Source organism: Saimiri boliviensis, chromosome 9, assembly GCF_048565385.1.
Source record: "Saimiri boliviensis isolate mSaiBol1 chromosome 9, mSaiBol1.pri, whole genome shotgun sequence".
NCBI classification, from domain to species: Eukaryota; Metazoa; Chordata; class Mammalia; order Primates; family Cebidae; genus Saimiri; species Saimiri boliviensis.
This window is the reverse complement of record NC_133457.1, coordinates 111,307,015-111,321,272: the sequence shown is the minus strand read 5'-3', so window position 1 is coordinate 111,321,272 and position 14,258 is coordinate 111,307,015. Positions and strand designations below refer to the sequence as shown.

Here is a 14,258-nt window from a genome sequence, read left to right as displayed (position 1 = left end):
GAGGCGAGATCACGCCATTGCACCCCAGCCTGGGCAACAGAGCAAGACCCTCTCTGAAAAAGAAAGGAGGGATGGGGATTTCCAGGATTAGGCACTGCTGACATTTTGTCCTGGGTCAGTCTTGGTCGTGTGGGGCTGTCATCTGCAACAGAGAATATTGAGCAGCATCCCTGGCCTCCATCCTTCCGATACCAACAGCTCACCAAGTTCTGATGAAAGCAAAAATGTCTCCAGACGTTGCCATGTGTCTCCTGGGGGCAGCGGTGAACCCGCTTCCAGCCAAGAGCCACTGCTTTGAGGAGCTGGATGCACCGAGGCCTCTCCAACCTGCCAGGTGCCAGAGAAAGAGAAGCGCAGGCCTTGAGCTTGCCCAGGACTCCCATGCTGCCTCCCACTCAGTTACTCCCTGACACCCAGTCAGGGACGCCCAGTCGCTGTTTAATTAGGTACCCACCACCTCGTTACATTTCACTCTGTGAAAACTGGATGTGACTCAGACTCAGAGACGGTGCAGCCGGCTCCCCGCCGCCGCCTCTGTAGAACGCCAGGTTCCTCCCGTCTATTCTTGTCCCATCCTCCCACACAAAGGGAGGTTCCACCCGGACCTTACCTCCGAGGCTGCTGGGGGATCCTCCCTTCCTATTCCCACCTCCCCTGTGTACCCAGAGCCTTCTGCCTCTGGAGCGGCCACCTCCAACCCTGTATGGTGGGCAAGTCATTTAATGAGGTGCTTCCACTTACCTAATGAGGTACTTTGGGGGTTCCAGAATTCAGCTGCTTGGCCTCCTAAGGAGACTTCCCACTCCTGGAAAGTGTCAGCCACCTTCCAGGTCACCAGGAGAACCCCTGCAGAGGGAGCCAGCCCTATCAAAGCTCTCCCAGGCCAGGTGGCTCTCCCTTTTCTCTGAGGACACAGGTGGAGGGGTTGTCCTCTCCTCTGGGGGTACCAGAGCCCCGTCCCACCCACTCTCCTCCTTCCTCTGGGCGTTCACCTGCCCTGCCTTTCTCTTCCCCTCCTGGGTTCTCGGCCGAGCACTCACATGCACAGGACCCAGCACCCAGCTGTCTGTTAGCAACACCTCCTTACATCCCTGCAACCGCCTTGAATGCCTGTATTCTGTGCTGTCAACAATACTCATCAGGAATCTCAGTGCCACAGTATCCTCATCCAGAAAGAGAGGACTAGAATACAATTGCTGTCTCTAGATTCAAATTTTCCCATTTCTGAAATATGGCTTTATAGATTATGATTTTTTTTTTAAACAGAGCCTCTGTCGCCTAGGCTGGGGTGCAGTGCAGTAGTGTGATCTCGGCTCACTGCAACCTCCGCCTCCCAGTTTAAGCAATTCTCCTGCCTCAGCCTCCTGAGTAGCTGGGACTACAGGCACATGCCACCATGCCCAGTTAATTTTTGTATTTTTAATAGAGACAAGGTTTCACCATGTTGGTCAGGATGGTCTCATTCTCTTGACCTTGTGATCCACCTGCCTCGGCCTCCCAAAGTGCTGGGGCTGCAGGCATAAGCCACCATGCCCAGCCTATAGATTATTAAAAATTGCACATGCAAGCCAGGTGCCATGGCTCATGCCTGTAATCTCAGCACTTTGGGAGACTGAGGCAGGCCGATTGCTTGAGGTCAAGAGTTCAAGAACAGCCTATGCAACATGGTGAAACTCCTTCTCTACAAAAATAAGCCAGTCATGGTGGCATGCGCCTGTAGTCCCAGCTACTTGGGAGGCTGAGGTGGGGTGATCACTTGAGCCTGGGAGGTTGAGGCTGCAGTGAGCCGTGATCATGCCACTACAGTCCAGCCTGAGTGGCAGAGTGAGACTTGTCTCAAAGAAAAAAATATGTACATGTGAAATAAAAACAGAAGAGGAAGAAGTCTTGCCTGTCTGCTCATCACAGATAATTTTTAGGCACATCGCCTTCCCGATGAATTAGGGTGATTTTCTTTAAGCTTTGTCACTGATGTAAAGCGTGCATGTGGAAAAGTGCACCCTCCCAGATGACCAGGTCAGTGAGGTGTCACCAACTGAACCACCTGCTCCAGCAAGAAACAGAACAAGACCATCACCCGAGAAACCCCCTTGCTCCCACCCACCCTCCCCCCATCTCCAGGATACCCACTGTTTTTATTCTAACACCATAGATTCGTTTGGCCGGTCCTCGGATTTCGTGTATATGAGATCACACCACATGTCTTCTTTTGTATCTGGTTTATTTCTCTTAAAGTTCTTAGGTTGTCGAGACGCATCGATGTTCTTGAATGTAGCACTAGGTCTTTCTTTCAGGTTTCAGTGTAGTCTGCCATTCCGTAAACATGCAACAATTTCTTTACCCATCCTTTTGTTGATAAACGTTTCATTTGTTTCTACTTATTTACTGTTATAAATGTGCCGCCATGAGCGCTTCTTACACCTGACTTTACGTGTTTGTGTGAATACTTTTCTGTTGGGTAAATAACCAAGATTTAAATTGCTGGATAGAAGTTATTAATGGGTTCAAACGTAGCAGACACAGCCAAAGAGGTTCCCCTGTGGACGGACCAGTCAGCTCGAGTTGTCCCACACTCCCCCCAGACTCGAGCGAGACCCTGTCTCCAATAAAAATTTTAAAAAGGCACACTATATTGCAAAATACCTATAATATTTTGATAACCGTATTTCCAAACAACTGATTTTCTCTGTAATCCTGTATCTTGTATTCAATGCATGTAAGAGGGCTGGAGAAGGGATCCGTTGTCTCTGTGTCCCACAAGGCTCCATGGCAGAGCGGGTGGGCGTGGGCAGCCCTCGGGCATGTAGTGGTTTAATACAAAGCGTTACCCATTTTTGTAACGTTAGGCATTCCAGTTTGCTGTGTAGTAGACAGAATCCAAGGGATCCATGAACTTCAGTGGGAAGAAAATTGCACTCTTGTTTCCACTAACCTACAGCTGAAATTTAGCATTTGCTTCCAATATGAACATAGGCTGTAAACCACAATATGTTGGCAGAATCTGTAGTTTTATCATCTGTAGAAATCACCGGTATTTTAATGTCCCACTGCAGTTGTTGCAGATATGGCAAAATCAAATATTTTCACGCTTAACTATTTTGAAATGATCGCTCTCTGCTAGGAGTTAAAAGACACACTAGGCCAGGTGCGGTGACTCACGCCTGTAATCCCAGCACTTTGGGAGGCCAAGGCAGTCGGATCACTTGAGGTCAGGAGTTCCAGACCAGCCTGGTCAACATGGTGAAACCCCATCTCTACTAAAAATACAAAAAATTAGCTGGGCTTTGTGGTGGGATGCGTGTAATCCCATACTCGGGAGGCTGAGACAGGAGAATTGCTTGAACCCAGAAGGCGGAGGTTGCAGTGAGCCGAGATCGTGCCATGGCACTCCAGCCTGGGCAATAGAGCAAGGCTCTGCCTCAAATAAAAATGAAAATAGAAGACACACTGTATCACAAATGCTTCGAATATTTTGATAACCATGTTTCCAAACGACTGACTTTCTCTGTAATCCTGTATCTTGTATTCAATGCATGTATCCATTGGCTCTTCCAGCGGGCTCCATGGCAGAGCCGGTGTGCATGTTCTGGCCTTGGGCACACAATGGTTTAATAAACATCGTCTGACACATTCTCACGTGGCCTCCTGATCCCTCTCCCTCCACAGCTTTCTTCGGGAAGTATCTCAATGAATACAACGGCTCCTATGTGCCGCCCGGCTGGAAGGAGTGGGTCGGACTCCTTAAAAACTCCCGCTTTTATAACTACACACTCTGTCGGAACGGGGTGAAAGAGAAGCATGGCTCTGACTACTCCAAGGTAAGCCGCGACCTCTCCGGGCCTGGGCGAGGCTGCACAGCCCAGCAGCTGGGGTCCCAGCCCAGGAGCCAGACTGCCTGTGTTCGGATTGTGACTTCGACACTTCAGTGTGTCACCTTCAGCATTTTACATACATCTTCTTCTCAGTTTTTTCATCTCTCAGCCAGGCACAGTGGGTCATGCCTGTAATCCCAGCACCTTGGGAGGCTGAGGTAGGCGAATCACTTGAGCCCAAGAGTTCAAGACCAGCCTGGGCAACATGGCGAGACCCTGTCTCTACAAAAAAAATACAAAACTTAGCCGGGTGTGGTGGCACATGCCTGTGGTCCCAGCTACTGGAAAGGCTGAGATGGGAGGATTGTTTTAGCCTGGGATTCTGAGGCTGCAGTGAGCCAAGATCTTGCCACTGCTCTTCAGCCTGGGTGACAGGGCAAGACTCTCTTTAAATAAGAAAAGAAAAATGTATTCATTTCTCAAAGAGTAGTCTCTGTTTTCAAGAATTTGGTTTTTTAACATTTTGCTGAGGCAGTATATTCTTACAGAAAATATATATACAGAATGTACCATTCAAAGGCTTGCCACAAACTCAGACATGTAATGAGCACCCAGCTAGGCCAAGAAGAGAATGTCACCACCACCCCCAGCGGTCCCCTCATGGAATTCCCCCCACTCGACACCCTTCCCACGAGGATAGCAATGATTCAGACTCCCAGCATTACAGATTCACTCTGCTTCTGGCTTCTCTTGCTCAGGATTCCATTGACTTCATTCTCGCCGCACGGCATTCCGACATGCACTTACACCATGGTTTGTTTATTTCTTCTACTTTTATTGGGCATTTATGTATCTCCAGTTTGGGGTTATTACAAATGGTGCTGCTGAGCAGAGTCTAGAACCTGGCTCCTGGTAAGCCTGCGGGCTCATTTCTGTTAGATATGTTCCTCACGGCGGCATTGCTGAGCACGGGGCGTGTGCGTGTTAGAGTTAGTGGGTGCTGTCTGAGCATTTGCAGAAATGCTTGATCCTCAGTCATAGTTTTTTCTATTTTTAATTTAAGATTGACATGAGGTAACATACACAGATCTTAAGTGGATGGCTTGATGAATTTCCACATACGTGTGCATCTGTTTCACCACAGCTCAGATCAAGACATAGAGCATTTCCAGAAGACTCCCTGGGACCCCTCTCCAGTCATAACCCCCACCCTGGGGATGACATCTAGGTCAGGAGTTTGAGACCAGCCTGGCCAACATGGTGAAACCCCATCTCCACTAAAAATACAAAAGTGAGCTGGGTATGCTGGCGGACACCTGTAATCCCAGTTACTCGGGAGTCTGAGGCAGGAGAATCACCCAAACCAAAGGAGGCGGAGGTTGCAGCGAGCCGAGATCATGCTGCTGCACTCCAGCCTGGGAGACAGAGCAAGACTCCATCTCAAAAAAAAAAAAAGTGTTGTGCTAGTTTACACTCCCAGCCAGAAATGAGAGGTGCTCTGCCTCCCTTATCAACACTTGGTGTTGTCTTTTTTAACAGGGCTGCTTTGCTGGGCGGGTAGTGGTATTTGATTACGGTTTTACCACAAAAGTTTTTGAGGGTCACATGAGTTAATACGTGTGGGACATTAGAAGAGCCCCCGCCCCCCCTGCACATAATACTCAGTACGTAGTAGCTTAGATCAGAGCAACAAATGTTTCTGTAAAGGGCCAGATACTAAATATTTTAGGCTTCACAAGGCATACAGTTTGTGTTAACACTGCTGAAGTCTGCCATTATAGTATGAAAGCAGCCACAGAGAATATACAAACAAATAAACATGGCCGTGCTGCAAGGAAGCTTTATTTACCAAACCAGACAGTGGACCTGCTTGGTTGCAGTTTGCTGACCCCTGGCTTAGATGCTGAGGAGGAGGAGGAGGAGGAGGAGGAGGAGGAGGAGAGGCTGACAGTGATGTTTCATTCATTCCCATTTTAAAAGAAATAAGGAAATGAACAATCTTCCTGCCGCATCTAAATCGTCAGAGTCAGCTCTGACATTCCCCCACAGCTGATACATCTTTCCCCAGACCATCTACCAAATCCATCCCTCTTTCTCGTTTCCCATCCCCACTGCCATTAGCCCTGGGCCCAGCTTGCTGTGACTTCCAGGTTAAAGTCACTAGAGAACAGGTGATCACAGAAAGAGGGTAGCACGCCAGGAGGGAGTGAACGATAGGGAGTGGTGGGGACTGTGGAGAAGGTATCTGTCCAAAAGGGGCCGATCGGGCCCAGGTAGAACTGTGGGCCCAGATGGCCAGCTTTCCCGATTCCTCAACAGAAACCACAAATTTGTATTTTTTACCTATGAAATCTCCTGATTTGTAAATATTGGCACCTAATTCAGGCTCTTCTGAAAGCCTACGTGAATCGGGCAGGCCTGACCACAGTGCTGCGGCCTCTACAGCCCATCACGTTGCTCCTCCTGCACCCTGCAGGGACTGTACAGTGAGCTTCACATCTGGGGTCGGTGAGATCACGTTCAGAGCCCCAGCCTTGACTCATGTTATGTGACCTTGGATGGGCTACTTATTCCTAAGAGCCTCCACTCCCAAATCTGGAAAACAAGCATACCCTTACATATTTAATCATGTGCATTTATTGAGCACCTACTGTGTGCCAGACACTGTGCTGGGAGTCAAACATGTAGTACATCTGCTATTCGCAACAGTCATATGAGAGGAGTGGACTAGTCAAACTTGATTCTATTATTCATTCACTACCCCCAACAAATATTCATTGAGAGCCTGCCATGTGCCAGGCACCATGCCAGGTGCTGGCTATTCCAGGGTGCATGAAAACAGACCCAGTCACTGTCCTCCTGGAGCTCACAGTCTGGCATGTGAAGATGCGATATAAACTACTGAGTGATGTGCACACAGCATTAATGCACACACACACAGACATATCACACCTCTCTATTTTGTCATCCCCAGTATAAGCCATTTCAGCCTCCAAGCTTGCTAGTTATTACAATCATCTATTTTTTTTGTTGTTTTTTTTTTAAATTTGTTTGTTTGAGATGGAGTCTTGCTCTGTCGCCCAGGCTGGAGTACAATGGCGTGATCTTGGCTCGCTGCAACCTCTGCCTCCCAGGTTCAAGCAGTTCTCGTGCCTCAGCCTCCTGAGTAGCTGGGATTACAGGCGTGCGCCACCACACCTGGCTAATTTTTTTTCTCTTTAGTAGAGCCAGGTTTTCACCATGTTGGCCAGGCTGGTGTCGAACTCCTGACCTCAGGAGATCCGCCCGCCTCGGCCTCCAAGAGTGCTGAGATTACAGGTGTGAGCCACCCCACCTGGCCTTCAGGTTTTTTTTCTTTTTCAACTTTTCTGGGGCACATGGGCAGCTTTGTCACAAAGGGGAAGTGCATGCTGCCGGGGTTTGGAGTACAACTGAACCCATTTTCCAAGTGGTGAGCACAATACCCAGCAGGTGGTTTTTTTCAGCCCTTACCCCCCATCCTCCCTCTTTGCCCTGTTTCCGGGCATGTAAAGATGTGGTATAAACTTTTTTTTGTTGTTTTTTTGAGACGGAGTTTCGCTCTGTTGCCCAGGCTGGAGTGCATTGGTGGGATCTCGGCTCACCGCAACCTCCGCCTCCTGGGTTCAAGCGATTCCCTGCATCAGCCTAGACAGCATAGAACGTCTGTCCTTCCTTCCAGCCCATTTCCTTCCCCTCTTGTATTCCTGAGTGTCTGTTCCCCGCTTTATATCCATGAGTGCCCAGTGTTTAGCTCCCACTTATAAATGAGAACACGCAGCCGGGCGCGGTGGCTCAAGCCTGTAATCCCAGCCCTTTGGGAGGCCGAGGCGGGTGGATCACGAGGTTGAGAGTTCGAGACCATCCTGGTCAACATGGTGAAACCCCGTCTCTACTAAAAAAATACAAAAAATCAGCTGGGCGTGGTGGCGCGTGCCTGTAGTCCCAGCTACTCAGGAGGCTGAGGCAGGAGAATTGCCTGAACCCAGGAGGCGGAGGTTGCGGTGAGCCGAGATCGCGCCATTGCACTCCAGCCTGGGTAACAAGAGCGAAACTCCGTCTCAAAAATAAATAAAATAAATAAAATAAATAAATAAATGAGAACACGCGCCCTTCTGTGTTCATGTTACTTTGCTTTGGATCATGGCCTCCAGCTTCATCCATGTTACTCTGCAAAGGACATGACTTCATTCTCTTTGAAGGCTGTGTAGTACTCCATGGTGTATATGTGTCCCATTTGCTTTACTCAGCTTACCACTGATGGGCATCTGTGTTGGTTCCATGTCTTTGCTATTGTGAACGCAGGTGTCTTTTTGGTAGAACAATTTACTTTCCTTTGGGTATATCCTGGTAATGAGATTGCTGGATTGAATGGAAGTTCAACTCTTAGTTCTTTGCATCTCACAATCTTTTACTAGCGCTTTCCCACCCTGAATTTATCAAGTCTTACCCATCTTCTCTTCCATGAAGTCTTCCCAGATTGCCCTAAACTATAGGGTAATTTTTTTGAATCAGACTAGTCTCTTACAAGTTGTTTATGAACAGAAATTGAACTCCAAATGGCTTAATCAAAGAGGAAATATATTCACCGGTTTGACTGAAAACCAGCTGTAGTAGTGTCAGGTATGGGTGGATCCAGGAGTTCAAGTGAACCCCCAAGGAGTTGGTTTCTCTCTACTGTCAGCTCTGTTTTCTTCTGCTTAACTCTATTCACAGAAGCTCGCTCTCCTCCTGGTAGCAATGCCACCTTCCTTACATCCTCCCAGCTTCCTGTGCAGCTGCAAGCCAGCGAGTCTCAGTCCATCTCATTGGCTCTGGATCAGCCTCATGTCTGTCCCTGAGCCAATCAGTGTGGCCGGGAGGATGCCTGGTTCCCTGGGCTGTTAGTCATATGCTCTGCTCCTGAGCTAAACACGGGCGTAGCAGGAGCTCTAGCCTGGAACAATGGCTGAGAATAGAGCCCCAAATAAGAATGGAATTTCCACCAGGAGAAGGCTAAGTGTTCAACCACCAGAAAATATTCTGTCCTGCTTCTGTTCTGGAAACCCCAGCACACATGGAGATCCCTCTGCCTCTGACAGGTTATCCTGGGCTTCCTGTAAGTCTGATGGGTCCAGGCCCAAGTGGCAGAAGCCGCCCCCATCTCCCCCTAGACTCTGCACATAGTAGGCCTCCAGCCTCCCAAGTGAATTAATTCCAAAGTTCTGATGAGGCAGTCTAGCAGCCCTGCTGGACTCCCTGACATATAAACTACAGTCCCGGGGCTCAGCACACTCTCCCTCCTCCCAGCCTCAATGCAGGTGGATTCTCTAAATATCCTGAAAAATACGTTCCCTCCTTTTTAAAATTCTTCACCACGCCCACGCCTCGTCTCAGAGCAGCCCAGTAATCAGATTATCCAGGGGCACTCAGGGCTCTTCTGGGGCTAATCATGGGGACATAGAATGTCTGTCCTTTTGCCCCGTTTCCTGCCCACAAACATCTCCCCCCTTGAATAAGAACGGCCCATGAGGGGCGTGAGGATTCCTGGGCCCCCAGTTACCAGGGCCTGGGAACAGAGATGCTCTAACAGGGATGTGGGCAGCAGGTGGGGTGGTGAAGTCAGAACTGGCTCAGGTCCAGGGTTCGAATCCTGAGGGTAGCCATGGGCAGCAGTCGGCCAACCGTCGAGGGAACAGGAGTGAGCCTGGGGTTTCCAGCCGAGGCAGAGCTCAGGAGCCCTGTGCCCCGGGCCCCGGACTCATGCAGTAAGATGCCTCTGACAAAGCACTGCTGGCCTCGGGGGTCCTTGTTGGGAGACCCAGGCGGGGGGGAAGCAGCAACCTTCCCTAAGCCCCCTCAGAAGTCCCCTCTGAGGACTCTGTCCCAAGTCACTAATCCACAGATGGGCGCACATGCCACCAAAGGGGTCCAGATGTCAAGGGCAGAAGTGAGACAGTGGTGATGAGAAAAGAGTGATACAGGACAGGCACTAATGGCAGAAGAGGGTCGGAGAGGTGAAGACAGTTATCAGCGGGAAGGAAAGTGAGAATGACCTACGGTTGAGTCACCCGAAGAAGGTTCCAGGTAGCTGGTAAAAGCAGGCCTGGGTGTTAGGTGGCTCTGGGGGTAGATGATGGCAGTACACAGCCAGTCTAGGGGCAACCTTGGCAGATTCTGTGACCTTAAATGTGCCCCGCCCCTCGCCGCAGCATGTACACTTCTCTGTCCATCTGGAGAAGCCTCAGTCGTGTGCAGGAGATGGCGTGACTGAGCAGTTGGTTGTAACTTTGTTTGTTACTGAAAGAAATCAGCAAAGTTCACCAATGCAAGAAATAACTAAATTGCTCTGAAGCATCCCTCCCATGAAAGATCCTGGGCAAAGGATGAGGCAGGTCTGTTTATGTTCTGAGCCCATCAGGCAGAGTGGGAAAAGCAAGTTCCAGAACTCCTCAGGTCCTTAATCAAGTGTCACCTCACTGCAGCCTTCCTGGACCACCTTGCATAAGGGCACCCCCACACAGCAAATCACCGTGTGATTTGTTAAACCCTGTGTGTATTTCCGATTGATTTGTTACATCTGTCTCTTCTCATAAGAATAAAAGCCCCATGAGGGCAGGAATGTTCATCTGTTTTGTTCACTGCTGTATTTGTCAGATAGATATATGAATATATACAGTATGATGTGATTAATATAAAAAAGATGCATAAAGTGACACTATAACATACCTAACAAAACACTGGAAAGGTTATTCCCAATAGGGGACAGAGGAGCTAAGGTTTCGGGGTGAGACAGGTAAGGAGTAATCTAACCAAATGGATTTCACTGTCCTTTGTACCATATTAATTTTCACAAGGAAAATGCAGGCAGGTGGTTCTTGAGGAATAATGACTAACACTCATTTTAGACATATCATATACCAGATACTGTTTGAATCATTCTTTTACCTTTTTTTTTTTTTTTTTTTTTTTTTTTTGAGACGAAGTCTCGCTCTGTCACCCAGGCTAGAGTGCAGTGCTCGATCTCGGCTCACTGCAACCTCTACCTCCCAGGTTCAAGCGATTCTCCTGCCTCAGCCTCCTGAGTAGCTGGAATTACAGGCGCATGCCTCCACGCCCGGCTAATTTTTGTATTTTTCATAGAGACGGGATTTCACCATGTTGATCAGGTTGGTCTTGAGCTCCTGACCTCATGATCTGCCCACCTCAGCCTCCTGAAGTGCTGAGATTACAGGCATGAGCCACTGCGCCCGGCCTGTTTGAATCATTTTACATAAATTAACCCATGCACGTTTTACCATAGTCTGTGAGGTATATACTGCTACTATTCCCTACTGTCATAGAGAAAACTGAGGCCCAGAGAGGCTAAGTAACTTAACCAGGCCCCACAGCCTAGTAAGTGATAAAGCAGGATTCGAACCCAGGCCATCTGGCTTCAAAGTCCACTAAACCACAACCTGTGGACCAAGGCTTGTGGTTTTTGTATGGCACTTGAGCTAAGAATGTTTTTTACATTTTCAACTAGTTGAAAAAAACAATCAAAAGAAGAGTATTTTTCACTTGGTATATACATAAAATGGAATGTTACTTGGCCTTTAAAAAGAAGAAAATCCAGCCAGGCACATTGGCTCATGCCTGTAATCCCAGCACTTTGGGAGGCTGAAGCAGGCGGATCTCTTGAGACCAGGAGTTTGAGACCAGCCTGGCCAACATGGTAAAACCCCATCTCTACTAAAAATACAGAAATTAGCTGGATGTGGTGGCACACGCCTATAATCCCAGCTACTCGGGAGGCTGAGGCAGGAGAATGGCTTGAAGCCAGAGTGTGGAGGCTACAGTGAGCTAAGATCAAGCCACTGCACTCCAGCCTGGCTGACAGAGTGAGACTCTGTCTCATAAAATAAGGAAATCCTGTCATATGCAGCAACATGTGGATAAACCTTGAGAACATTATGCTACGTGAAATAAACCAGACACAGAAGGACAAAGACTGCATGATTCCACTTACATGAGGCATCTACATCAGCAGCAAAAAAGAATGGTGGTTGGAAGGGCCAAGGGGAGGGGGAACTGGGATTTCCTGCTCAAGATGTATGAGGTTTCGGTTATGCAAGATGAAACAGTTCCAGAGATCTGCCGTACAGCATGGTGCTTAGCGTTCACAGTACTCTACTCCACACATAAACTTTGTTCAAAAGCTCATGTTTTTTACCACGGTAAAGCTTTTAAGAGACTGATTTTCATGACGTGAAAAATATATGAAATTATATTCATCCATACTTAAAGCTTTACTGGAGCACGGGCTTGCCCATTCATTTTCCTGATGGCTGTTTGCAAGCCCCAATGTCAGTAAGGAGTAGTTGCAGCTGAGACATGGGGCCTGCAAAGCCTAAAATATTTACTGCCCAGCCCTCTGCAGGAACCGCGTGTGCATCCCTGCTCTAAACCACGGTGGATGCTTCTCAACAATAATTTTGTTTGTGGAGGGGGTGGAGATGGGCCTGATCCAAAAATACAGAGGCCTTGGCTCCAGCTCTGGATGCATGGCTTACTCATTTTGGGACCTCACTTCCTTATCAGTAAAATTTGTCTAATGTCCATTTGTCAAAGTTGCTGTGATGGTCACTGAGCTAAGATACTTCGTAACACTAAGAGCCTATGTTCATCACGAGTTTTCTGGAGCCCGTGGGGCCACCACTGCCCACACACACTGCCTCAGCCTTGGAAGGAAGTGGTGCTCAGTGCCCACTCGAGAGAAACATGCTTTTGCCCAGGGCCAAAGCTGGCAGTCTCCGCAGACATGGCTGCTCAGTCAGTGAAGCCTGTGGATGCCTCCAGGAATCACCTGAGGCTCAGTGGGTGTCAGAGGGGGTGGGATGCACCTGGGGGTCCCGGCTATGGCTTCTCAGCTCCATGGAGCTGCGCAGGCCAGGAGCACCCAGGGAGAGCCTGACTCCCAGACGCCAGGTTCTGGAAAACGTGCGGGGTGCCTATGTGGCCCCCACCCGTCTCATCCTTCTGCTCATAGCTCTGAATTTCAGAGTCCTTCCTTGTGGCTCACCCTGGGCACCCCAAATGCAGCTTGCTCATATCTCAACTTGGCCTTTCCCCCAGCCCAGGCCCCCCCTGTACCCTTCCCCTAATGCCCAAACCAGAGACCAATAGGGAATGGGGGTCGCCTGCCCCTCCAGCAACCTGCACCCACTCAATAGCTGTGTTCTGGCTACCCCCAAGCATCACTGGATGTCACCCCCCACCACTCTGGTCCAAGCCCTCATGGCTGAAGCCCTGTGGCCGGAGGGATGGACAGCTTGCATTGACCAGCCCAGCACTAACTGCCCACCAGTATGGACAGCTTGCGTTGACCAGCCCAGCACTAACTGCCCACCAGTAGAGCAGGGTGTCAGCTTTGGAGGCAGGTGTGTCGTATGGCATTTTAGGGGTCCCACGGACTCAGCAGAGACTGGGGAAGGCTTAGCCGAGGAGTGGCCATTGAGAAGGACGGATAAGGAGGGGAGCTCTCAGACATGGAGAAACTGCCCAGCCACCAAGACAAGACAGTCCCGATTCTTAGCTGAATGGTGACAGAGAGCTGGCTGTGCTTGGGACATATTGGCAAGAGCTTCACATCTCTCAGTTCTTCAACCCGCCAGTCACAAGAAGCAGGTACCATAATCACCCCATACACACTTCCACACGAGACTGTGGGAGCCCTGACCTACCCTCCTAGGGCTCATTCCTCCCCCGGCCTGTACCCTTTCCTGAAGGTAGCCGGTATCCTGGAGCTCCTTCCTGCACATGTCCTGATTCTTTCATCCTATATGCGGATATCTCAAACAACGTATGATGCTGTGTGTGTGTCCTTAGACCTTTTATAAATGATAGCATACCATACATGTCCTTCCACGACCTGCTGTTCTCACCCAATATAACATTGTAAGATTTATCCATGTTTGATTCGTGTTCATCCACATAGCTCTGCCGTTTCTCACTGCTTTATAATCCCATTGAATATCCTCTCCTAGGAATGGAGGTTAATGGTAGCTTTATTTTTTAAAAAGTTTAACCACGGCCATTCAGGCATATAGTTCTAAGATGAAGTAGTGAAGATGAGTCTATTCTGAAGAGCAACGGTGGCTTCCCACCACTGCTGGGTGGCAGCAAGTGTCTGCTGGTGGTTCCACCTCATTCTCTTGCCATTTCCTGACTTGACCCCTTCAGGCCCTGACTGTTGATTTCAAGGTACAAAGCTTTGCACCATCCAATGTAAGTTACCTTTGTCATTTTAAGAACTTTTCTAATACCTTTAGATCATGCTCCAGAACTATCCCAGCAGCTCTTTAATTTATGTAACTTATTTTATGTAATAAATTCTATAGAGCCCCCATATAAAATTGTTTTTACTCCCCAAAATTAATCCATAAACAATATTCAAGGAGCAATACATAA

General features: G+C 48.8%; 1 protein-coding gene across 9 annotated transcripts in view; it reads left to right on the top strand.

Annotated features, from left to right (window-relative positions):
- SULF2 (sulfatase 2) overlaps positions 1–14,258 on the top strand; it is a 128,207-nt gene that overhangs the window by 80,172 nt on the left and 33,777 nt on the right. For all 9 annotated transcript variants that reach the window (XM_010343103.3, XM_010343102.3, XM_074406634.1 and 6 more), the window contains exon 4: positions 3,667–3,818. In XM_010343103.3, coding sequence (XP_010341405.1) covers positions 3,667–3,818 — 152 coding nt within the window. The remainder of the gene's footprint in view (positions 1–3,666; positions 3,819–14,258) is intronic.